Source organism: Symphalangus syndactylus, chromosome 19 (assembly GCF_028878055.3).
Source record: "Symphalangus syndactylus isolate Jambi chromosome 19, NHGRI_mSymSyn1-v2.1_pri, whole genome shotgun sequence".
Lineage (NCBI taxonomy): Eukaryota > Metazoa > Chordata > Mammalia > Primates > Hylobatidae > Symphalangus > Symphalangus syndactylus.
The window spans coordinates 89,969,325-89,996,263 of record NC_072434.2 but is presented as its reverse complement, the minus strand read 5'-3'; the positions used below and the strand labels follow the sequence as shown (position 1 = coordinate 89,996,263).

The 26,939-nt window shown below is 45.6% G+C and overlaps 1 protein-coding gene across 2 annotated transcripts in view; it reads right to left on the bottom strand.

The window, feature by feature from the left end:
• The window catches only part of KIF26B (kinesin family member 26B), a 580,448-nt gene that overhangs the window by 88,948 nt on the left and 464,561 nt on the right, over positions 1-26,939 (bottom strand). For both annotated transcript variants that reach the window (XM_055233556.2, XM_055233557.2), the window contains 3 exons: positions 22,779-22,872; positions 21,002-21,264; positions 18,558-18,741 (listed from right to left, as the gene is read on the bottom strand). In XM_055233556.2, the coding sequence (XP_055089531.1) occupies positions 18,558-18,741; positions 21,002-21,264; positions 22,779-22,872 (541 nt within the window). The remainder of the gene's footprint in view (positions 1-18,557; positions 18,742-21,001; positions 21,265-22,778; positions 22,873-26,939) is intronic.

The following is a 26,939-nucleotide window of genomic DNA, read 5'->3' as shown; positions in this document are numbered from 1 at the left end:
TAATTTCAAGACCTATCATATATCCACCATAATCAAGACAGTGTGGTATTGGTGTAAAGATAGACAAATAGATCAATGGAGCAGAACAGAGTCTAGAAATAGATGCACATAAATATGGCCAACTAATCCTTGACAAAGGTAATTTAGTAGAGAAATAATAGTTTTTACAACAAATGATACTGGAAATTTTGGATACTATATTCAGACACACACACACAAAAAAACACCTAACCTCCCTCCCCCTGAAAAAAACTACTTGAGTCCATACATTGCAAAATATATAAAAATTAACTAAGAAGGCCGGGCGCGGTGGCTCAAGCCTGTAATCCCAGCACTTTGGGAGGCCGAGGCGGGTGGATCACGAGGTCAGGAGATCGAGACCATCCTGGCTAACACGATGAAACCCCGTCTCTACTAAAAATACAAAAAATTAGCCGGGCGTGTTGGTGGGCACCTGTAGTCCCAGCTACTTGGGAGGCTGAGGCAGGAGAATGGCCTGAACCTAGGAGGCGGAGCTTGCAGTGAGCCCAGATCACGCCACTGCACTCCAGCCTGGGGGACAGAGAAAGACTCCGTCTCAAAAAAAAAAAAAAAAAAAAAAAAAATTAAGAATTGATCAGTTTTCCGGAGCCAAGATGGCCGAATAGGAACAGCTCCTGTCTACAGCTCCCAGCCTGAGCGACACAGAAGACAGGTGATTTCTGCATTTCTGTTTGAGGTACCGATTTCATCTCACTAGGGAGTGCCAAACAGTGGGTGCAGGACAGTCGGTGAAGCGCACTGTGCGCCAGCCGAAGCAGGGTGAGGCATTGCCTCACTCAGGAAGCGCAAGGGGTCAGGGAGTTCCCTTTCCTAGTCAAAGAAAGGGGTAACAGACAGCACCTGGAAAATTGGGTCAGTCCCACCCTAATGCTGTGCTTTTCCAACGGGCCTGGAAAACAGCACACTAGGAGATTGTGTCCCGCACCTGGCTCGGAGGGTCCTATGCCCATGGAGTCTCGCTGATTGCTAGCACAGCAGTCTGAGATCAAGCTGCAAGGCGGCAGCGAGGCTGGGGGAGGGGCGCCCGCCATTGCCCAGGCTTGCTTAGGTAAACAAAGCAGCCAAGAAGCTCGAACTGGGTGGAGCCTACCACAGCTCAAGGAGGCCTGCCTGCCTCTGTAGGCTCCACCTCTGGGAGCAGGGCACAGACCAACAAAAAGTCAGCAGGAACCTCCACAGACTTAAATGTCCCTGTCTGACTGACAGCTTTGAAGAGACTAGTGGTTCTCCCAGCACACAGCTGGAGATCTGAGGACGGACAGACTGACTCCTAAAGTGGGTCCCTCACCCCCGAGCAGCCTAACTGAGAGGCATCCCCCAGTAGGGACAGACTGACACCTCACTCGGCCGGGTACTCCTCTGAGACAAAACTTCCAGAGGAACTATCAGACAGCTGAATTTGTGGTCTCATGAAAATCCACTGTTCTGCAGCCACTGCTGCTGACACCCAGCCAAAAAGGGTCTGGAGTGGACCTCTAGGAAACTCCAACAGACCTGCAGCTGAGGGTCCTGTCTGGTAGAAGGAAAACTAACAAACAGAAAGGACATCCACACCAAAAACCCATCTGTACATCACCATCATCAAAGACCAAAAGTAGATAAAACCACAAAGATGGGGAAAAAACAGAGCAGAAAAACTGGAAACTCTAAAAAGCAGAGCACCTCTCCTCCTCCAAAGGAACGCAGTTCCTCACCAGCAACAGAACAAAGCTGGATGGAGGATGACTTTGATGAGTTGAGAGAAGAAGGCTTCAGACGATCAAACTACTCCGAGCTATGGGAGGAAATTCAAAACAATAGCAAAGAAGTTAAAAACTTTGAAAAAAAAAATTAGACAAATGGATAACTAGAATAACCAATGGAGAGAAGGGCTTAAAGGAGCTGATGGAGCTGAAAGCCAAGTATCGAGAACTACGCGAAGATTGCAGAAGCCTCGGTAGCAGATGCGATCAACTGGAAGAAAGGGTATCGCTGATGGAAGATGAAATGAATGAAATGAAGCAAGAAGGGAAGTTTAGAGAAAAAAGAATAAAAAGAAATGAACAAAGCCTCCAAGAAATTTGGGACTATGTGAAAAGACCAAACCTACATCTGATTGGTGTACCTGAAAATGATGGGGAGAATGGAACCAAGTTGGAAAACACTCTGCAAGATATTATCCAGGAGAACTTCCCCAATCTAGCAAGGCAGGCCAACATTCAGATTCAGGAAATACAGAGAATGCCACAAAGATACTCTTCGAGAAGAGCAACTCCAAGACACATAATTGTCAGATTCACCAAAGTTGAAATGAAGGAAAAAATGTTAAGGGTAGCCAGAGAGAAAGGTCGGGTTACCCACAAAGGGAAGCCCATCAGACTAACAGCTGATCTTTTGGCAGAAACTCTATAAGCCAGAAGAGAGTGGGGGCCGATATTCAACATTCTTAAAGAAAAGAATTTTCAACCCAGAATTTCATATCCAGCCAAATTAAGCTTCATAAGTGAAGGAGAAATAAAATACTTTACAGACAAGCAAACACTGAGTGATTTTGTCACCACCAGGCCTGCCCTAAAAGAGCTCCTGAAGGAAGCACTAAACATGGAAAGGAACAACTGGTACCAGCCACTGCAAAAACATGCCAAATTGTAAAGACCATTGAGGCTAGGAAGAAACTGCATCAACTAACGAGCAAAATAACCAACTAACATCATAATGACAGGATCAGATTCACACATAACAATATTAACTTTAAATGTAAATGGGCTAAATGCTCCAATTAAAAGACACAGACTGGCAAACTGGATAAGGAGTCAGGACCCATCAGTGTGCTGTATTCAGGAAACCCATCTCACGTGCAGAGACACACATAGACTCAAAATAAAGGGATGGAGGAAGATCTATCAAGCAACTGGAAAACAAAAAAAGGCAGGGGTTGCAATCCTAGTCTCTGATAAAATAGACTTTAAACCAACAAAGATCAAAAGAGACAAAGAAGGCCATTACATAATGGTAAAGGGATCAATTCAATAAGAAGAGCTAACTATCCTAAATATATATGCACCCAACACAGGCGCACCCAGATTCATAAAGCAAGTCCTGAGTGACCTACAAAGGGACTTAAACTCCCACACAATAATAATGGGAGATTTTAACACCCCACTGTCAACATTAGACAGATCAACAAGACAGAAAGTTAACAAGGATATCCAGGAATTGAACTCGGCTCTGCACAAAGTGGACCTAATAGACATCTACAGAACTCTCCACCCCAAATCAACAGAATATACATTTTTTTTCAGCACCATACCACACCTATTCCAAAACTGACCACATCGTTGGAAGTAAAGCTCTCCTCAGCAAATATAAAAGAACAGAAATTATAACAAACTGTCTCTCAGACCACAGTGCAATCAAACTAGAACTCAGGATTAAGAAACTCACTCAAAACCGCTCAACTACATGGAAACTGAACAACCTGCTCCTGAATGACTATTGGGTACATAATGAAATGAAGGCAGAAATAAAGATGTTCTTTGAAACCAACGAGAACAAAGACACAACATACCAGAATCTCTGGGACACATTCAAAGCAGTGTGTAGAGGGAAATTTATAGCACTAAATGCCCACAAGAGAAAGCAGGAAAGATCCAAAATTGACACCCTAACATCACAATTATAAGGACTAGAAAAGCAAGAGCAAACACATTCAAAAGCTAGCAGAAGGCTAGAAATAACTAAAATCAGAGCAGAACTGAAGGAAATAGAGACACAAAAAACCCTTCAAAAAATTAATGAATCCAGGAGCTGGTTTTTGAAAAGATCAACAAAATTGATGGACCACTAGCAAGACTAATAAAGAAGAAAAGAGAGAAGAATCAAATAGATGCAATAAAAAAATGAAAAAGGGGATATCACCACCAATCCCACAGAAATACACTCTACCATCAGAGAATACTACAAACACCTCTATGCAAATAAACTAGAAAATCTAGAAGAAATGGATAAATTCCTAGACAAATACACCCTCCCAAGACTAAACCAGGAAGAAGTTGAATCTCTGAATAGACCAATAACAGGTTCTGAAATTGTGGCAATAATCAATAGCTTACCAACCAAAAAGAGTCCAGGACCTGATGGATTCACAGCCAAATTCTACCAGAGGTACAAGGAGGAACTGGTACCATTCCTTCTGAAACTATTCCAATTGATAGAAAAAGAGGGAATCCTCCCTAACACATTTTATGAAGCCAGCATCGTCCTGATACCAAAGCCTGGCAGAGACATAACCAAAAAAGAGAATTTCAGACCAATATCCTTGATGAACATTGATGCAAAAATCCTCAATAAAATACTGGCAAACCGAATCCAGCAGCACATCAAAAAGCTTATACACCATGATCAAGTGGGCTTCATCCCTGGGATGCAAGGCTGGTTCAACATACGCAAATCAATAAATGTAATCCAGCATATAAACAGAACCAAAGACAAAAACCACATGATTATCTCAATAGATGCAGAAAAGGCCTTTGACAAAATTCAACAACGCTTCATGCTAAAAACTCTCAATAAATTAGGTATTGATGGGACGTATCTCAAAATAATAAGAGCTATCTATGACAAACCCACAGCCAATATCATACTGAATGGGCAAAAACTGGAAGCATTCCCTTTGAAAACTGGCACAAGACAGGGATGCCCTCTCTCACAACTCCTATTCAACATAGTGCTGGAAGTTCTGACCAGAGCAATCAGGCAGGAGAAGGAAATAAAGGGTATTCAATTAGGAAAAGAGGAAGTCAAATTGTCCCTGTTTGCAGATGACATGATTGTATATCTAGAAAACCCCATTGTCTCAGCCCAAAATCTCCTTAAGCTGATTAGCAACTTCAGCAAAGTCTCAGGATACAAAAATCAATGTACAAAAATCACAAGCATTCTTGTACACCAATAACAGACAAACAGAGAGCCAAATCATGAGTGAACTCCCATTCACAATTGCTTCAAAGAGAATAAAATACCTAGGAATCCAACTTACAAGGGATGTGAAGGACCTCTTCAAGGAGAACTACAAACCACTGCTCAATGAAATAAAAGAGGATACAAACAAATGGAAGAACATTCCATGCTCATGGGTTGAAAGAATCAATATCGTGAAAATGGCCATACTGCCCAAGGTAATTTATAGATTCAATGCCATCCCCATCAAGCTACCAATGACTTTCTTCACAGAATTGGAAAAAACTACTTTAAAGTTCATATGGAACCAAAAAAGAGCCCGCATCGCCAAGTCAATCCTAAGCCAAAAGAACAAAGCTGGAGGCATCACGCTACCTGACTTTAAACTATACTACAAGGCTACAGTAACCAAAACAGCATGGTACTGGTACCACAACAGAGACATAGATCAATGGAACAGAACAGAGCCCTCAGAAATGATGCCACATATCTACAACTATCTGATCTTTGACAAACCTGATAAGAACAAGAAATGGGGAAAGGATTCCCTATTTAATAAATGGTGCTGGGAAAACTGGCTAGCCATATGTAGAAAGCTGAAACTGGATCCCTTCCTTACACCTTATACAAAAATTAATTCAAGATAGATTAAAGACTTAAATGTTAGACCTAAAACCATTAAAATCCTACAAGAAAACCTAGGCAATACCATTCAGGACATAGGTGTGCGCAAGGACTTCATGTCTAAAACACCAAAAGCAATGGCAACAAAAGCCAAAATTGACAAATGTGATCTCATTAAACTAAAGAGCTTCTGCACAGCAAAAGAAACTACCATCAGAGTGAACAGGCAACCTACAGAATGGGAGAAAATTTTTGGAACCTACTCATCTGACAAAGGGCTAATATCCAGAATCTACAATGAACTCAAACAAATTTACAAGAAAAAAACAAACAACCCCATCAAAAAGTGGGCGGAGGACATGAATAGACACTTCTCAAAAGAAGACATTTATGGAGCCAAAAAACACATGAAGAAATGCTCATCATCACTGGCCATCAGAGAAATGCAAATCAAAACCACAGTGAGATACTATCTCACACCAGTTAGAATGGCCATCATTAAGAAATCAGGAAACAACAGGTGCTGGAGAGGATATGGAGACATAGGAACACTTTTACACTGTTGGTGGGACTGTAAACTAGTTCAAGCATTGTGGAAGTCAGTGTGGCGATTCCTCAGGGATCTAGAACCAGAAACACCATTTGACCCAGCCATCCCATTACTGGGTATATACCCAAAGGACTATAAATCATGCTGCTATAAAGACACACGCACACGTATGTTTATTGTGGCACTATTCAGAATAGCAAAGACTTGGAACCAACCCAAATGTCCAACAACGATAGACTGGATTAAGAAAATGTGGCACATATACACCATGGAATACCATGCAGCCATAAAAAATGATGAGTTTGTGTCCTTGTAGGGACATGGATGAAACTGGAAAACATCATTCTCAGTAAACTATCGCAAGGACAAAAAACCAAACACTGCATGTTCTCACTCATAGGTGGGAATTGAACAATGAGAACTCATGGACACAGGAAGGGGAACATCACACTCCGGGGACTGTTGTGGGGTCGGGGGAGGGGGCAAGGACAGCATTAGGAGATATACCTAATGCTAAATGACGAGTTAATGGGTGCAGCAAATCAACATGTCACATGGATACATATGTAACAAACCTGCACATTGTGCACATGTACCCTAAAACCTAAAGTATAATAATAAAAAAAAAAAAAAAGAAGAATTGATCAAAGACCTAAATTTGAAGCCTAAAATTACAAAACGTCTAGAGGAGGCATGAGAAGAAACCTTTTTGGCCTTGGGTTAGGCAAAGATTTCTTAGATATGACAGCAAAAACATGATTCATAAAAGAACATATAAATTGGACTTCATAAAAAAGCAAATATTTGTTTTTCAAAAGATGCTGTTGAGAATGAAGAGAGAAGCCACAGACTGAGAGAAAATATTTGCAAATAATATATCTTATAAAGGATTTGCATCCAGAATATATTAAAAACTTTCAAAACAATTTTTAAAAGGACAGAAGATTTGAAGGGACATTTCACCAAAGAAGAGGTACGGATGCCGAATGGGCGTGTGGAAGGATGCTTGGCATCATTGGTCATTAGCAAAGTGCAAACTACAACCACAACAAGATACTGCTACAAACCTACCATGTAAACAGGCAAAACTTCAAAGACTGACCACACCAAATGTTGGTGGGGGTGTGGAGGAACGGGAACTCCCCACATAAAATAGTACAAGCACTTTGGGAAACAGCTGAGAAATTTCCTAAAAAGTTAAACATCTACTATATGGTACAACCATTCCAGTTTTTCTTTTTTTTTTTCAAATATTCCCAGACATTGATATGATTCCAGTTCTATTATAGGTATTTATCCCAAAGGAAAGAAAATATATGTCCATATATATTAGACTGTTTTCCTACTGCTATAAATAACTACCTGAGACTGGGTAATTTATGAGGAAAATAGGTTTCATTGACTCACAGTGAAGGAAGACATGACATCTTCCCATGGCAGAGCAGGACAGCAAGCAAGCGAGCAAGAGGGGACGTGCCACACGCTCTTAAACCATCAGACCTCATAACTCAGTGTGATGAGAACAGCACGGGGGACATCCATCCTCATGATCTAATCACCTCCCACCAGCTCCCTCCCCCAACACTGGGAATTACAATTCAACATGAAATTTGGGCGAGGACAGAGCCAAACCATATAACCATACAAAGACTTGTGCATGTATGCTCACACAAGCTGAATATCCCTTATCTGAAATGCTTGGAACCAGAGATTTTGGAGTATTTGCATATATCTAATGATATATCTTGGAAATAGGACCCAATGTAAACATTAAATTCATTAATGTTTCATATATACCTTATATACACAGCCTGAAGATAATCTTAGACAATATTTTTGATAGTTATGTGCACGAAACAAAGTTTTTCCTGTGACCTGTCACATGCGGTCAGATGTGGAATTTTCTACTTGTGATGTCATTTGGCGCTCACAAAGTTTCAGATTTGGAGCATCTCGGATTTCAAATTTTCAGATTAGGGATGCTCAACCTTTAGTACTTTTATTTGTAATATCCCCAAACTGGAAACAACACAAATGTCCATCAGGAGATGAATGGATCAGCCAACTGTGGTATATCTGGACAGTGAACCATTATGCAGAAATATAAATAAATGAACTATTGATACAGGCAATGAAATGATTACATCTCAAAATCATTACACTAAGTGAAAGAAGCCAGACATGAGTACCGTCTGCAAGATATGTTTCCTTTCATATAAAATTCTAGGAAATCCACACTAATGTCTAGACACTGAAAGTAGATCAGTGGTTCCTGGGTCTGGAGACAGGGAGGAAGAGGAGCTGGAGGCAGGGATTGCAAGGCACCCGAGGAAACTTTTGGGGGTGAAGAATATGTTTTCTTGATTGAGGATGGTTTCATGGGCATATACATATGATAAAACATCAAGTTATATGATTTAATATGTACAGTTTCTTGTAGCTCAGGTATAGCTCATTAAAGTTGTTAAAAAAAAAAAAAAAGAAAGAAAGAAAGAAAGAAAAAAAACTTGCCCACGATCCTGCAGCCAGTAGTAGAGCTAGGATTCAAACCACAGACTGTCTGACTGCAAGACCTGAGCTCAAAAGTACATCCTGTGGCCTCCATCAGTTCCATGAGGCAGCTGGAGAACACCGCCTTTTTGCCCCAGGCCCCACTCTTCCAGAGTGGTGTGTTTCTGGACACATCACCCACTGCTTGGCTGTCTCCCTTCCCCCCGCCTCAGTCCCAGGCAGCAGCGGAATGCTGCTCCTCCAGGCCCCTGGATCCCTATCTTTTCAGGCGACCCAGCTTACAGCCTCATACCTGGCCTGCCTCCTGTTACTGCCAGGACAGCAACTCTTCCCTCTGCCTTTCCTCACTCTGCACAGAAGGAAAATGGCAAAGGCAGAGATGGAAATTTCCCAAAGCTGTTGTGGAGGCCAAGTAATTTGGGGCAAGACTGAAAGGTGTTGGTACAAAAAGCGAGCAGAGCGTGTGGGACCCGCGTGTGTCTGGACCATTGCAGGTGGCACTCGGGGTGCGTGGGAGGGATCTGGACGTCCATGCGTCTGCAGAAGAGCCCGAAGGACAGGGCTGATGCAGTCCTGCTCATGCCGTAGGATGAAAATATTCGGCAACCACTGTCCTAAGGCTAATCTGCCTCCACCCCTTCCTACCCTCAAATTCCATATCTAGTACCGAGAAAAAAAGGTGAGAAATATTTACAGAAAGCATCGCAATTCCAGCTCTCCAGCTACTGGCACGTCTATAGCAAAGAACTGCTTACATCAAGGATGTTATATTTTGTTTCTCTTCAACTATCCCCAGTAAAACCCCTTTAAGGGGAATATATAATGTGTCACTTCTGTTTTATGCTATTTTGTACCCTGCAAGCTTGGGTCACAGCAGCGCCCTAGGGAAATAGTTATTTTTGAAGCAAAATATCATCTGTTTTGCAGCCTAATTATATAGAAAGGAGAAGCTCAGATATTCCACATGCACCACAGATTAAAGGGCAAAGACAGGGACCAATTCAGACTCTAATAGCCCATTTGATGTAATGGAATAAAATGTATAACGTACATGTAGTAAAACAGAACACGAGAACAAAAGGCACAGTTTAGACTGTGCTGAGGATAATATTATAAAATACCTGTAATTATACCTGCATGACTCAAAGTAAGAGTCACATTTAGACAATGGAAAATCTACTCTCTGCTCTATACCCACTGGAGTTCCCGTGGGCACAGAATTCTGAATTTCACACATGGTGCTTAACTTGAAATAGTACAAGGTGAGCGCGCACAGGCCATTTGCTATTATCAAGAATTTACATCACTTCCAGTGGCTGGGGAGAAAGTATGGTTACACAGCAAATGAACACAACAGGTGATCATTAATAGCAGATAAGAAGCAGTTTCCTCACTGACTTTCCAGATTTTGAGGTCAAGACTGCAGGGTCAAAGGAACATAACTCAGTCTGCCTTCAGTAATCCTTTAGTTATATTCTAATATGCAATATTTTAAGTCTAGATTTTGACCAAACCAAATTACCCACATGCCTTATTCTACCCACAGGAAACAATATAATAATGTCTGCTATGCCTGAGCCACACTTTATTAAGCACCTGGAAGGTAGCAGGAAATCCCAAATTCTCCTAATATCACTTAATTCCTATAATATCCCACAATGCAGAAATTAGCCCCATTTTACATCTCATAGAAAATTAATGCGAAATCTAAGATGAAAATCCGAAGCTAAGCAGAAAGCATGCAGAAGATCTTTTAACTCACCTTCCCGCACCGTAGTAGTTCCTCCCAAACTTTGCTGCACATTGGAATCACCTTGGAAACTTTCAAGAAATATTGATGTCTGGTTCCCACTCCCAGGCTTTCTCATTTAATTGGGCTGGAGGGCAGCACGCACACTGGGATGCTTTTAAAAGCCCTCCAGGTGAGTCTCATGTGCCGCTAAGTTTGAGAGCCACTGCCTTACCACCTGGCCAGGTTCAGCAATGCTCTGGGTCACCTGCATAAGAAGTGCTGCCTGACGCCCACAGCACGCTGAGGACTCGTGGCTAGTGGAGGCTGTGGTCTAGTTTGTGCACTTTTGCTCCAAAAAGAATCAGCTGCATGGTTCTTAATAGGTCAGCTGTGTTTCCTCCTAAATCGGTTACTGCCACTTGTTATTTTAAATAAAAACATAATAAAATACTATATAAGCCAATGAAATGATTTTGTCAAGGGAGTTAATGTTTTTATAAAAACTCAACTCAATGCTTTGAAAAGATGTGATTTAAAAATGAGGATTTTTTGGACAGGTGCCATGGCTCACACCTGTAATCCCAGCACTTTGGGAGGCCAAGGCAGGTGGATCGCCTGAGGTCAGGAGTTTGAGAGCAGCCGGGGCAACATGGTGAAACCCCATCTCTACAAAAAAATATAAACTATTAGCCAGGCATGGTGGTGCACATCTGTAGCCCCAGCTATGTGGGAGGCTGAAGTGGGAGGATCACTTGAGCCTGGGAGGCGAGGTTGCAGTGAGCCAAGATAACGCCACTGCACTTCAGCCTGGGTGACAGAGATCCTGTCTCAAAAAAAAGAAAAAAAAAAAAAAAAATTTTTATAAAGATGTTGAATTTGGTGTGATTGAGGAATTACAGAGTGGAAAATATTGTACGAATCTAAAAAAGTCTATACCCAGTTGGTTGTAAAGTGTTTTTTAAGCTCTTAAATCTCTTTGAAGAAATTTAAAGCAAAAACTGAACTGTTAATATGAATGTGGTTCGTGGAAGTCAAATTTTGAATTGAAAACTCAAAGATAGAGCCTTGGCCCTTTGTGGTTCGTAAGATCAATGAATAAAAATACATTTGTATTATTTAAGTTCAGATAACATCTTTATGACATGAATATCTCATTTTCTGTAATTCCCCCTCTAACATGCTTGCCCAGTCAGCTGGCTGCCTCCTGTGTTGCGTTATGAGGCTTCTCTGACCTAATAACATCTGCTTATGTGAAAGGTAATTGGGTGGTCTTACTGTTTCCGAATCACAGCTCCACTAGATAACACAGAGATTAATTTTTATTTTTCATTTTTTGTTTTTGAGATGGAGTATTGCCCTGTCACCCAGGCTGGAGTGTAGTGGCGTGATCTCAGCTCACTGCAAGCTCTGCCTCCCAGGTTCAAGTGATTCTCCTGCCTCAGCCTCCTGAGTAGCTGGGACTACAGGTGCCCGCCACCATGCCCGGCTAATTTTTGTATTTTTAGTAGAGACGAGGTTTCACTATGTTGGCCAGGCTGGTCTTGAACTCCTGACCTCAAGTGATCCGCCGGCCTCAGCCTCCCAAAGTGCTGGGATTACCACGTGAGCCACCACGCCCAGCCCAGAGATTCATTTTTTTTTTTTTTGAAACAGAGTTTCTCTCTATTGCCCAGGCTGGAGTGCAGTGGCACGATCTCGGCTCATTGCAACCCTGCAACCTCTGACTCCTGAGTTCAAGCAATTCATCTGCCTCAGCCTCCCAAGTAGCTGGGATTACAGGCACCTGCCACCACGCCTGGCTAATTTTTGTATTTTTAGTAGAGAGGGGGTTTCACCATGTTGGCCAGGCTGGCCGAGGTGGGTGGATCACCTGAGGTCAGGAGTTCGAGAGCTGAGATTCATTTTTAAAACCACAGCACACGTTCCATTTGGACAAAGGAGACCTGAGCACTGACGCAGCGGACACAGCCCCAGCACTGTGGCACTCTGTCTCAAGGAACGTATAGTCCAATAGGGCTTGGACACTGACACGCGGACACAGCCCCAGCACTGTGGCACTCTGTCTCAAGGAACCTATGGTCCAATAGGGCTTGGACAAGCTCACAAACAGCCAAAATATAAGGCGGAGTAAGGCAAAAGCGTAACATCCCCCACACTGCTGAAATTCAAAGAAGACATTACAAAGAGGGGGAATCTGACGTCTTGGTTGAGGAGGCGATCGGAGAGGAGCATGGCAGAGGCCAGGTGCCGTTGCGGTTCCTTTCCTTTCCTTTTCCCTCCCTCCCTGCCTCCCTCTCTTCCTTCTGTGACCCTGACTTTGGTGGGCGGAAGGCTGAAAACATAAGCATGAAAAGGCCACTGGCGGGTCCCAGTTGGTGAGGTCCCAGAAGAGGCAGAAGGGGCAGGAGGAAGGATGCCAGGAGGCGGGAGCAGCAGGCCTGTGGGAAGGAGCAGGGGGGAAACTGAGGTACAGGGACCAGGAGACTGTGAAACCAAAAAGAGAGAAGTTGAGGAATGCACCAGGTCAGCTCTGTCTTCTCATTGACTAGGATGCCAGTTACCCGCTGAGAGCGGCCAGGAGGCTTGAGAAGATTAGAAACGGATGCGGCGATGGGAATTCCAGGCTGCACTCTTCAGAACAGTGTCTCCTGGCCAACATTTACAAACATATAGATTACAAAAACCTCAAAAGATGAAACTGCCACTTCATTATTGAGCAAGCGGGAGATGAGAGCCCTGCGGTGTGTGGACATCCTTGCTGCACAGGGCTTCGCTGCTAGGGACAGCAGGGGACTGGCTCTGCCTCCATTAGAAGCAAGATTCTTTCCTAGGCCTCTTTTCCCACATCTGCCACCCAAAGAATGGATCTCCAGACTCATATCCACCACACAGCCCTAAATACAGCATTAGTTGATTTAAGCCATTCCACGACATGGAAAGAAAACATTTGCGTTGTCAGAAGAAAGCAGATTAGGCTGGGTGTGGTAATCCCAGCAGTTTGGGAGGCCGAGGTGGGTGGATCACTTGAGGTCAGGAGTTCGAGACCAGCGTGGCCAACATGGTAAACCCCATCTCTACTAAAAACACAAAAATTAGCCAGGTGTTGTGGTGGACGCCTGTAATCCCAGCTACTCAGGAGGCTGGGGCAGGAGAATCGCGTGGAACCCAGGAGGTGGAGGTTGAAGTGAGCTGAGATTGCGCCACTGCACTCCAGCCTGGGTGACAGTGCGAGACTCGGTGTTAAAAACAAACAAAACAGATTAAAGAGTCTGATGAGATGTGTAGACAGACGAGTGTAGCACAGATGTGTGCCCATGTGCATGTACATTTGTTTGTGTGCGCACACAGCAGCCCAGCCTACAAAGCCCTCTAATCCTCCCCACAGAGGCAATAAAGTGAATGAACAAATCAGAGACCCGGTGTCATTCTGGACCTTGAGCAACAGCTGCTTGCATGCTTAGATTACTCAATAAAAGCGGGGCTTTTAAATTATCTTTGTCAACAGGACAGGTGCGATCTCTGTATCATTAGCGCATTACCCTGAAGTATCACCAGTCCACGCTGAGCATCCCTAACTCAAAAAATCTGAAATCCAAAATACTCCAAGAATCTCAAACTTTTTGAAGGCCAATATGATGCCACAAGGGGAAAATTCCACATCTGACCTCGTGAGGGGTTGCAGTTAAAATGCAGTAAAAACTCTGTTTCATGCACAAAATCATTGAAGATATTGTACAAAGTTACCTTCAGGCTATGTCTATAAGGCATATGTGAAACATACAGGAAATGTGTATTTAGATTTGGGTCCCATTCCCAAAGTATCATTACATATGCAAATATTCCAAAATCTGAAAACAATCTGAAATCTGAAACACTTCTGGTCCCAAGCACCACCTTGTTTTAGGTGCCTAGTACACGCATCATTACCAGAAGCAGCTCTCTGATCAGCAGGGCTTCAGGGTCTGTTTCCCAGTGCCGGGATTCCCGAGGAGGCTCTCAAGCTATTACAGATTTAGCTTCGCAAAGCAGAGGAAGGCCTCCATGATGCTGAAGGACCAGTCCCACTAATTCCAATGACCTTTTAAACAGGGAGATATTTTAAGCTTAACCTAGTGCTATCTGCAAAACACGGATACACCAACAAAGACTTTTCTATTTTGACTGGAAATGTTTAAAACATTTTTTTTGTCTGTCTACTTATATGTGTAAAATGCATTTGTGTGTAAAATTATAACTGTAAAATGCATTTGTGTGTAAAACATATAAAATGCATGTGTGTGTATGAGATCCAGACGCACACACTCAGTGTATTTAGTTCTTGTGGCAGAGATCTCTTCTAATGGCTTCCCTGCAGGGTGACTAATTAATAAACTTTCCCCTAATTGAGTTCTGGCTGCCAGGTCTGCAGGGATTATTACTTACATGTAAGTAAACAAAATTTCCATTTTAAACAACGCTCCAAATCTCCTCATTATATTTTAAACAGTTATAAATTCACTGAAGTCAAGCGAGTCCCAGGCGGGGAGGCCGTGTGCATTCTGGCCGGGATCCATTCCCCTCGGGAGGAAAGAGATGTCCCCCAGGTCTGCCGATCCCACGACCCCTGGACTCCTTCCCCTTCTTTGTCCTCATCTACTGATACATTAGGAAGGACCTAACAGAGGTTTTGGAAACCATTCGTGGTATTTGCCCTTTCTTTTAACCTGAATGCATTATGTAAAAGCAATTCTCTTTCACAATTTAAAAACAGGAAGAAGATGAGCTGGCTATTAAATATTTAATAAGTGTGCAGGATTCCTTAGGTACTGATTTGGGGGTGCATCACTGGGTTTAGGGAATGTCTTGGCCTAAACTTTTGTGGAAGCTGAATTTCAGGTTCCCATATTTGAAGTCATTTAATGAACTGTTTCCTTGTTTTCAAGATTGCTCCCTACTTTCAGTTTCCAAATTGAAAGCAGAACCGCAAAAAAGAAAAAAAGTACAAAACCGAAAACAGAGTTGTCTTCAGTTTGGTTTGAAACCTGGAAGGAGGAGAGATAATCCCATCTCCCAGGTTTTTCTGATCAGTGCCATTTGGGAGTCATTTGGCTGAAGATTTAGATGTTTTGCGAGTCTTTGCTGAAAGTACAAGAAAGTACTGCAGGCTCTGATGATGATGATGATTGACAGCTGCTTAAAAGAATCAGTTAAACATTTGTCAGACTCTTCCGTTGACAGGGCGAAGACACTACCCAGGAGAAAACAGTGAGGGCAGGGTTCAAGGCCAACTCCCACACAGTCAGGAGAAATGTGGATACAATTGTGCTGTCGATTTTAAAGGTCTGGATCTCCTCATCCCTATCCGAATCCCTGTTTCCTTCTTTAAGAACGTGATTCTAAACGGAAGCGCTCTACATGCTGTGAAGCTGTTACCAAGAATAAATCTCCTGAGAGATTCCCGTCCACTACCCTGGGCTCCCCTCCAGTGAGACTTTGCTCACCGTCATGGGCTGTCGACAGAGCTGCCCTCGTGCTAATAGGCCACCTCCCTGGGGCATCCCGCCCGCTGCAGGTGAGGACCAGAACCTCTGGGTTCTTCACAGCAGCCACTGGAGGCAGCTCAGGGCTGATTTTCAGAGCCATGAAGAGCAGCCCCAGTTAGAGGCACTCCAGCCCCAGCTGTGGATATTTGCGTTCTGTCCTGGTGGTAGGGTAGGAACCAAGCCTCCAGGCCCAGTCAAAGCTAAAGGAGAGGCCGGGTGCGGTGGCTCATGCCTGTAATCCCAACATTTTGGGAGGCCGAGGCGGGTGGATCACGAGGTCAGAAGTCCAAGACCATCCTGGCCAATATGGTGAAATTCCGTCTCTACTTAACGTACAAAAATTAGCCAGACATGGTGGTGGGCACCTGTATTCCCAGCTACTCGGGCGGCTGAGGCAGGAGAATCACTTGAACCCGGGAGGCGGAGGTTGCAGTGAGCCGAGATCGTGCCACTGCACTCCAGCCTGGGCAACAGAGTGAGTGAGACTTTGTCTAAAACAAACAAAAAAACTAAAGGAGCAGGCAGCAGGAACCAGAAGAAGCAAGACACGCGTGCTGCAGCATGGAGGAATCTCAAAGGCGTTATGCTACGTGAAAGAAGCCAGACACAACAGGCCACGTCCGGGCCACACGAGTCCACTCCCACGATATCCTGGATAAACTCAAAACCAGGACGATCATCAGATCCATGGTTGCGAGGGTCTAGAGGTCAGGGAAAGGGACAAAGGGCAAGAGGGAACTTCAGCCTTGTGCTCTATTTTGATCATGGTGGTGGCTACATGACTGTCTAGATTGACCAAAACTCATCTAAAGACACATAAAAATGATGTTTTAGTGAATGTAAATTATACTGCAATAAACCTGGATTTTAACAACAATAACTAAGGAGTAGGAAGAGAGGCACTGAGGTGGGGGAAGCAACAGAAGCCCACAAGAGCTCTCTCCCCAGGAGCACTGTTGTCCAGGTCTTTTGAGCCACGAGGAGGCTTAGGGAGAAATCAGGGGGAGCCTGTCCATAGATCCCAGCTGGATGTCTTTTTATTTTTATTTTCTGAGACAGAGCCTTGCTCTGTCACCCAGGCTGGAGTGCAGTGGCACGATCTGGGCTCATTGCAACCTCCGCCTCCTGAGTTCAAGCAATTCTCCTGCCTCAGACTCCCAACTAGCCGGGAGGTGTGTGTCACCAAGCCTGGCTAATTTTTTCATTTTTAGTAGAGATGGGGTTTCTCCATGTTGGCCAGGCTGGTCTCAAACTCCTGACCTCAAGTGATCCGCCCGCCTCGGCCTTCCAAAGTGTTGGGATTACAGGTGGGAGCCACTGTGCCTGGTCCTACTTGGATGTCTTAATTCTAGGCTTCATCTAGAACAGCTTTGTGGACCGTCTCTGCTTTAGTCAATTAGCTTTACAATTTCCAGTCCAGGGTTAGACTCTTAACTCAGTTTTCTGATTGTTTTTCTGGCATCCAGTGTCTTTGAGACAATCATGCAGAAAGCGCTGGGAGCCAGTTGCCTGTGTATTGAAAGCCCTGCAGAGCGGGACATGGAGGAACCGTGGAAGCCACTGCCCGGCCAGCCCAGCAGCCCCGTTACCCACAACCTGCCTTAGGAACCCAGTGAAATCAACAGACCACTTTGCCTCTGGTCCAAGATCCCCACTGGAGACATTCAGCTGATCTGGCGCTCAACTCTTTTGGGCATAGAGTAAACACTACTTCACAGAGGGCAGAGAATCGCACCCCAGCCCGGGCTGACTTTGGAAACACAGCCGAGAGGGGTCTGTAGGGGCACAGCGCTGGGTTCCTGGCAGGGCAGCTCACTCGAAGAGCAGGCACCGTACCTGGGTTTTGACAGTAAACCTTCACTGATGATTTGAGGGAGGTAGCCAGGGTCTGGGTAGTTATTCAAAAGTCTGATTTCTATGCTATTTTAAAAAACATGGCCCATACAGTGGTCTCAAGCTAATGCTAATAACACGCTGCCGGAGTGCTTTGGTGGATCAATGTTGGTCTTTCTTGAGGACCATTTTTGGGGTCTGTGAACAAAAAGATACTGTTAGGCAGTTGTTTTCTTTTTGTAAGTTTGACCTCTCACATTCTCATGGCAATAACATTTGTAAATTACCTTTACCAAAGCAAACTCCTTTCCCTGGACAGTTCAAAAGTGAACTTCAGCCCAGATACTATAATTATCTTGAATTACGCATCACTGAAGTGCATATTTTAGTCTATTAAGAAAAGTTTGGCTAGGCATGGTGACTCATACCTTTCATCCCAACACTTTGGGAGACCAAGGCAAGAGGATCTCAAGACCGGGAGTTCTAGACCAGCCTGGGCAACATAGCAAGGTCCCATCTCTATAAAGATAAATAAATAAATAGCTAGGTGTGGTGGCATGAGCCTGTAGTCCCAGCTACTTGGGAGACTGAGGCAGGAGGATCACTTGAGCCCAGGAGTTTGAGGCTGCAGTGAGCTGTGATTGTGCCACTGCACTGCAGCCTGGGTGACAGAGCAAGACCCTGTCTCTCTCTCTCTCTCACACACACACACACACACACACACACAAAGGTCATGGTTGCCCAAGGGGTTTCTGGCTGGGGCCGGAGCCACTAAGGATGCAGGAGGGTGGAGGGGCCAACTTACTTCCCCCTTTCCCGCTCTTCTCCATCCGGTATTGGTAGATGTGCAGTGTGAAGAACACGTGTGAGTTGCGGTGGTCATCCTCATCACAGTCCTGTTGGTGGCTCCTGCGGGAGGCAATGGCGGCGTCCAGGAAAAAGGCAGCCTTCTCTGCGGTGGGGGCCCGCAGCTCGCTCTGGTTCTGCAGCTGGAAGACAGAAGCCAAGAGCTGAGGCTGCAGGCTGAGGAGGGCTTGCTGTCACTCATGCCTGGGTGACCCTGGCTTCATTCAGCTGGCTGTGCATTCTGTATAGTAAAGCCATGTGCCTCTCTAAGGCGGAAAACCCTTCTGGAACGAGGTGCTATGCTCATGTGCAATTCTCAGCTTAATTACTTCGTTTCTGAAAATTAATATTGAGCATACTTATTGGATGAAATCTAGATTTTACCTACTTTACAATCTAAGTAGAATCTGGAACTAGTGGGTGTGAAAAGCTGGGAGCAGACGGCTCATCCTTATCTCTGCAGAGGGCAGAAAACCAACACCCCTGGCTATCCATTTACCTAAGAAAACAGGAGCGATGTGACTCCATCTTGAGTCCAAAGATTAGATTGTTTGGAGACAGGTAGGTTGCAAAATGTGATTTGAGACCTCATAGCAGTGGTGTCCCAAAGATGTAAAAAAACTTGGTTAGCTTTCATTTGACTCCTAGTTTTGCAGTTATTTAATTAAAGCCAATTTTAGGCCATATTGACTAGCATAGTTATAAATAAGAAGCCAGTGTAAAAGGCACCCTCAAACACTCATGATACTTGAATGTCTCATCTAAATTCGGGAGATATCTATTTACCTTTAGTTCCTGAATCCATGCTCCTGGCATACTCATTAATTGATTAAAGAAAGCATAGAGGGCGATGCGTCTAAGTCTTATGAAAATACTTGGTAATTATTTTAAACCTGAATCACAACAATCACATTAACAGCATTTAACCAGCACTCCTCTTTTTTGGGGAGAAAAGGCAACTTATGTTTCTGATTTGTTCAAAGAACTAATTCGCAGTACATGTCTTAAGGTTGGTACAAATTCTGACAATTTTCTACTCTGACTATACAAATAATTTTGAACTGTAAGAGCCAATATTTAGAACCTGAGGCCATCAAAATCCTCAAACTTCAACGAGAGATTCTTTTGTGTTCACAATTTTGTCTCGCTATGGAAAAATAAACCAAAGAATTTAAAAGATTTTTCAACAAGAGTTAAAGGGAATATTGGCCTTTTCCTCTTTTTCTTAGCCTTCATTTTCACCCCTTAGTGGAACTTCATCAATGAAGTTCTAAAAGCAAATGGGGGTGAAAGCATATTTGAATGTCTAGAAAATGCCTGGAACAGGAGCAGTGGGTAGGGTCCTACTGATTGCATCACAGACACTGTGTAGATACTGTCTCTGCACATTTTATGTCTCAGAACAGTGGTTTCCAACATGTGATCCCTGGACCGGCAGCATGAGCATCTCATTGGAACTTGCTGGAAATGCACATTTTGGAGCTCTACTCTAGACCTACTGAATTGGAAACTCTGGGGGGAGTGCCCAGCGATCAGTGTTTAAACAAGTCCTCGAGGTGACTGATGCAGATGAAAGAGGACTCAGGGAAATGGAAGGATCTGAGGTGCTTTAAGCAGGGGAAGAGCACGGTCAGGTTTGAGTAACGAGTGTAACAGGCCACGGGAGGTATCTCACCTGTGCAAACAATCCCAGTTGGGAAGAGGCAGGTACTTATCAAACGGAACACCTATCTACAAAAGGAGGCATCTGACAACACGGGAAAATAAAGCCTACTGTTAGAGACTGGAAGGATTGATTATTCTGGATCTGAATGAATTGCAGCTCCCGAGTCATTCCTACATCTATTGTCAAACAGCAAAGGAGAGACCCTCCCAACAGGCATAGCATCCCGAAACGGTGAACTGGAGCTTCTCTTGGCTTCCATAGTTCTAGCAATTATATCATGGTTCTAATTAGAAAGTGGTTATTAGTTTTTCCTGCAGCACTGCTAATCCGGCTGTAAACCGGTGCCAGAAACACAGTTTATAGAGTCATAAACAGCCCCCGTAATGGCTCTAGCTATTTGTGCAGAGCAGTAAATATTTCGGTTTGTTGTTAAACAAAAGAAAGATTGTTACTTTTTTTTTCTGAAAGGGGCATAAAGAAAGTGAATTCCACTTCTCCCCCAAATGCTACAACAATTGTGGTTCCTGCTCATTGTCAATTACAGTCAAGGTACAAATATTTAGATTGGGCAAGCAGATGGCCCCGCAGCTGCAGGCCGTAAAGTTCCAGTCCACTTTAAAGTAAACACCCGTAAGCCTCTGAGTTTACAGGTTCAGTGATTCACGGGTGGAGCTGCCCCCGCCTCTGAGGTGGGGAGGGAGCCACCTTGGGACGAGCCAGGCTTCGGAAGCAATCACCTGCGTGCCGCAGATGGGGTCCTCGCAGAGGTACACGCCCGGGGACTGGCCGTCCTGCAGGCTGCCCGTGGCCACCTCCGACAGCAGGTCCCGCAGGTTCTCCCCCTTCCCCCACACTTCCACGGCGGAAACCCGGACTGAGAAACGGGTGCCCGTCTTCTCCTTGCGTTCATTTATGAGCTTGAAGAGCCAAGAGATGGCACAGGGGATGACGCCCAGGTTCTGCATGGAATCGTCCTTTCCGATCATGGTGTAGGATTTTCCTGGGGGAACCAGGGAAGGAAGAACAGCAGGTTCAGTGTCCAGGCATCATTCCATGGAGTCTCCAAAAAGAGATGCCAAGGATATAGAAGAAAGGCACGGGGAAGGGGGGAAAGGGAAGAGAAGGAACAAAAAGATGAGAGAGATAGTATTTGACAACAACAGAAGGCATTTTCTGGTATTACTAACTAAATGGCTACAATAAAGAATGCTGACTGGGCTCAGTGGCTCGTGCCTGTAATCTCAGCACTTTGCGGGGGCCAAGATGGAGGGATCATTTGAGGCCAGGAGTTCCAGGCCAGTCTGGGCAACATACTGAGACCCTGCCTCTGTGAAAAATGTTTAAAAATTATCTGGGTGTGGTGGGGCATGCCTGTGGCCCCAGATACTTGGGAAGCTGAGGCGAGAGGATCGCTTGAGCCCAGGAATTGGAGGTTACAGTAATCTATGAGCATGCCACTGTACACCAGCCCAGGCAACTGAGAGCCAGCCCATCTCCTAAAAAAAAAACAAAGCAAGAGCCCAGACATGTGACAAGATTAAATCACAATGTACCTTGAGGAGGACCCCAAATATCACATGCTATCCAGTTCCTGCACTGCTTTACACATAGTAGGAAGGCAGGGGTTTTTCCTCATCATTATGGTTCTTTTTGTAGTCACCCCCCAGATTAAGTCCACATATTCACACTTTATATCCTGTCTCAAGTTAAATGCTGTGTATATTTTGATGGCATGAGTACATTCCATTAAAATCCAGATCGCTGCTTAGATCAGGAGGAAGGGCTGGGGAGGACAGAAGTGCAGAGAGAGGCAATGGTTTTCTGTCCTGGCTCAGAACTGGCCTCTGTGAGCTCCAGCAAGGCCTCTGTTGGAATCTCGGCCAAGGGACAGTTTTTGAAGCTCCTCAATTCACTAAACATATCAAGCGTGTCAGGGCAAGGCCTGCGGAGCAGGTGGCCGCAGGTCAGAATTAAGATGGGGCTGTGGGGGGACTGTGGGGGGACCATGGGGGGCTCCGCTGCCCCCTTTCCCAGACGCTTCAGCGCTGGAGCGTTCCCGACGGTGTGCACCTCTTTCCCCAGACGCGTCCTGGGCTCTGGGCTTTGCTTGGAGGTTGCTCCTCTGGCTTTTACAGGGGTCCAACCACCAACCCACATCCTCATGGTGGGGGGTGGTGCAAGGGGCCCTATCTGCTTCCCAAACAGCGGCTGCTCAGGAAATGAACATTTTCCTGCCTGCCTTCTGGGCTTGACTCTGACCTGGACCAAGTGGGAACAACCCTGCTACTTCTCTTTCCATCTTTTGGACTTGAAGGCTTTCCTACACGAATGGGTGTCCACCTACAATGAACAGCATAGGTGTTCATCGTATACCTTGTTATTGGTTATTCAGCTCAGCACCTAAGAGAAACGCAGCCCTTCCTGTCATCAGAGAACTCTGGGAGGGAGACAGAGGAATGCGTGGGATGACAGGGAGCCCAACGAGCCGCATGAGAAAGTGAAACTGTCACGAACCCAGCTTGGCGTGGCCGAAACAGAACACGCATCCATCTGCCCCGTTGACCACAGACTGGATCACCTCTGCCACGGTGCCCGCACACACTTCAGCCTGTCAGACACAAGAGGAGACACGAGCCGTGAATGGACCTCGCAGTGGAGGCACCACTAGCAACGAAAGGAAGCCCGCCTTCCTGGGGCTTCGGGAAGTAAGCCCGCCTTCCTGGGGCTTCGGGCCCCAGTGTCACTGTGTTCCCAGTGGGGAACACATAGCAGAGGGTTGGCCTCTGCCATGAAGTTCTGGAGATGCTCAGAACCCCTGGCGACCTTCCGCCCTCTGCAAGCCAGAGCACTATGCACGTGAACTGCAAACCACCCTTCTGCTAATCCGTGGTACATTTCAGAGAATGCGTCTGTACAGCAGGCAGGAGCAGGCTGGAATGGGGGCACATTCCCTCATGGACCTCATTCCCTTCCCTCATCTGCCATTCTGGGCTCCCGGATAAGGCCTTTAAACTCTCCACTCACCCTCTGCTGACACACTTATATATAGAGTTTATGAAACAGGCCAGGCTTATTAGAGGGAAAAAGGTGACCCACCGTTTCACAAGTGAGACCTTGAGAAATACCGTAGTTCTCACGTAAGCAAGAGGTTTGTGATATATATCTGCTTTCTCTCCTGATCTCTTTCCTCGTTTTCAATTCACACCTTCCTCTTTTTTTTTCTTTTTTTTTGGACAGAGTTTCAGTCTCGTTGCCCAGGCTGGAATGCAATGGCGCGATCTCGACTCACTGCAACCTCTGCCTCCTGGGCTCAAGCGATTCTCTTGCCTCAGCCTCCCAAGTAGCTGGGATTACAGGCATGTGCCACCATGGCTGGCTAATTTTTTGCATTTTTTTTTTTAGTAGAGAGGGGGTTTCACCATGTTGGTCGGGCTGGTCTCGAACTCCTGACCTCAGGTGATCCACCTGCCTCGGCCTCCCAAAGTGCTGGGATTACAGGCATGTGCCACCATGCCTGGCTAATTTTTTGCATTTTTTTTTTTTTAGTAGAGAGGGGGTTTCACCATGTTGGTCGGGCTGGTCTCGAACTCCTGACCTCAGGTGATCCACCTGCCTCAGCCTCCCAAAGTGCTGGGATTACAGGCATGTGCCACCATGCCTGGCTAATTTTTTGCATTTTTTTTTTTTAGTAGAGAGGGGGTTTCACCATGTTGGTCAGGCTGGTCTCGAACTCCTGACCTCAGGTGATCCACCTGCCTCAGCCTCCCAAAGTGCTGGGATTACAGGCATGTGCCACCATGCCTGGCTAATTTTTTGCATTTTTTTTTTTAGTAGAGAGGGGGTTTCACCATGTTGGTCAGGCTGGTCTCGAACTCCTGACCTCAGGTGATCCACCTGCCTCAGCCTCCCAAAGTGCTGGGATTACAGGCATGTGCCACCATGCCTGGCTAATTTTTTGCATTTTTTTTTTTAGTAGAGAGGGGGTTTCACCATGTTGGTCAGGCTGGTCTCGAACTCCTGACCTCAGGTGATCCACCTGCCTCGGCCTCCCAAAGTGCTGGGATTACAGGCATGTGCCACCATGCCTGGCTAATTTTTTGCATTTTTTTTTTTAGTAGAGAGGGGGTTTCACCATGTTGGTCAGGCTGGTCTCGAACTCCTGACCTCGTGATCCACCCGCCTTGGCCTCCCACAGTGCTGGGATTACAGGCGTGAGCCACTGCGCCTGGCCCATCCTCCTCTTTTCAAAACCTGCCTTTTCTTTATTTTGCTACAGATACATTCAACATACAGAATATCGGTCACCACGTGGTATGTTATTAGGTGTTCTTTGGCCTGGCGTGTGTGTCTGGTCTCCAGTTTGATTATTAAATCCTAGACAGGGACCAGGCTCTCGATGGTGTTTTGTATTTCCCCTGAACACCCACTAATATAGAGCTCTGCAAGCCATCAGAGCTCAGTCAGTTTTGTGGACTAACTTGGAGGTCTGGGAAACGTCCTTCTCTTTGGTTAGCACCTGAGACTTCACAGAAGCAGGAAGACAGCATTATTCGCTGTGTCCTGTTGCTTTCACTTCTGTCTTGAGGCTGGAGTCAGGGCTCATGGGAGGTCCGGGAGGCAGTGCTAACATGGGGCTTTGCAGTCCTCAGGGCAGCGTGCCTCCCGGTGGGCACCTGGGCCATGAATGTTGTTATTCAGCTGTAAGTTCCAGCAGCACAATGAACCCAAGTATTTGGAAATCAGTTTTCTCTCCTAAACTAAAATTGAAAAACCACACTTCCAACAACTGTCACTTGTTCCAGGGTGGTCCCCAGCAACTCTGCGGGGGGCAGGGGGCTCCTCCTGGGCCAAAGGGGGTGGCAGGACAGGGCTGCTGTGGGGCACACAGGATCTTTCAAACCCCCCAGGACTTAGGCAAGGAGAGCCCAGTGCTAACCCTGAGACAGAAGCAGTAGCGCCTTGATGGAATTTGCCAGAGGCGTGTCTGCAGAGCAGGCAGAAGGCTGCCCAATGGACTAAGCCTTCTTTGGACATAAAGTGGGATGGGAGGCAGGAGGCTGAGAAATCACCTTGAGCTATACATAAAATAAGCTGCTTTTGACTCTTGAGCCACCTGGGAGGATGTTGGCTGTGTGTGGACCACACTGAGTCACCCGTGCAGAGGCCGGGGGTGAGAGGAGACCTGCTATGCAGAGTTGGGGCGGCACCCCCCCGGCACAGTTCCCGCCCGGCTCTCCACTGAGAAGAGAGTGGTCAGTGGGCTGTCCATCTGGTGTGTGTTAAGAGCTGGCAGGGGCCCTGGAGGCCCCTTGCTGCTTCCCCTTGGACCTGGAGAGGCATGCAGCCTTCTCGAGCACAGCCCCCGTGGGCAGGGACAGGTCTGCAGGAAGGCTCTGCCTGCCCACAAGTCCAGGTTCTCCAGCAGGGGTGTGTCCCAGCAGAGACGTGTCCCAACAGGGGCAGCCAGCGACTGCCGAAGCCACTGAAAGGTCATATGGCTGGCTCTCAAAGGCAACCAGGAACCGGGACTATTCTAATCATTGCTTAGCTTCGGGAAGCTGATTTCCTAAGAAACGAAGAGAAAGCACAATTTCTAACTGCCTGGGTCACCATGGCGGCCGCAGCTTCACAGGCTGAAAATCAGGAGTGGAGAGCACAGGCCCACTCTGCACACTCCCTCCTTTCAGGCTTGGGGGCTCCAGGGGTGCCCACCCTGTGGGGCTGAGTTTGCCCTGGTCAGCAGCATGCTATGCTGCTAATATTGACAGTGATAACAGTAAAAACAGCCACATTTATTGAGCACTTGCTGTGTTCCTGGCTCTGCTGTGAGCACCCCCCGTGTGTCAACTCGATGAATCACACGGCCTGATGGGGAACACTGTGGTCATGTCCTCACCTGACAGATGAGGACACGGAGGCCCAGAGAGGTTGAGTGACTCGCCTGAGGCCACACTGCTAGGAAATATTGGATAAAATGGCGGGAGGTCAAAGATACAATACCACACTGAGCAGGATGCAGAGTGTTCATGGGGGGAATCCAGGAAGGACGTCTGCTCGGGAAAGGGACTTTGAACAAGTGACTTCATCTTGAGTCTCGGTTTCCTTGTGTGTCACATGAAAACATCAATGCCTCCCTTCCTACCGCCTGAATTCTAGGAAGAGTCAAATGCGCTAATGTCTATGAAATGTCTTGAAAACTGCAAATGTATACGGACATGTAAGTTATTGTACCATTGGAAATGTGAACGAAGTAAGGCATTCTGGAATGAGCGGAACTCCTACAATGAGCATACCAAGCTCCACAGCCGAGTGTGAAATGTAAACAAAGACCAGCAATTAAAATGGCCCCTGTTTCTGGAATCAATCTAAAACGGATCAATAGTCCATGCTTAATTTAGGGTTTGCTTTGGAATTCTTACAGCTTGTGGAGATTTGCTTCTGAAAAGTTTTAACTGTGTTAATGAAATTATTTGTAGGCCATTTATTAGAACCAAGGTTTAAATTACTGAGCCCATTGGGTGGTATGCCACACAAAAAATGTAATGAAGACAGAAACCATAGAACTTATTCATAAAGTACTTTGTCTTCTTGGGTAAAACTCTTTGGGGAAACCACATGCTCAATTTCTTAATGAATGGAGCCTGTAACATGTGCTGTGTGCCCACGGTGTCATAT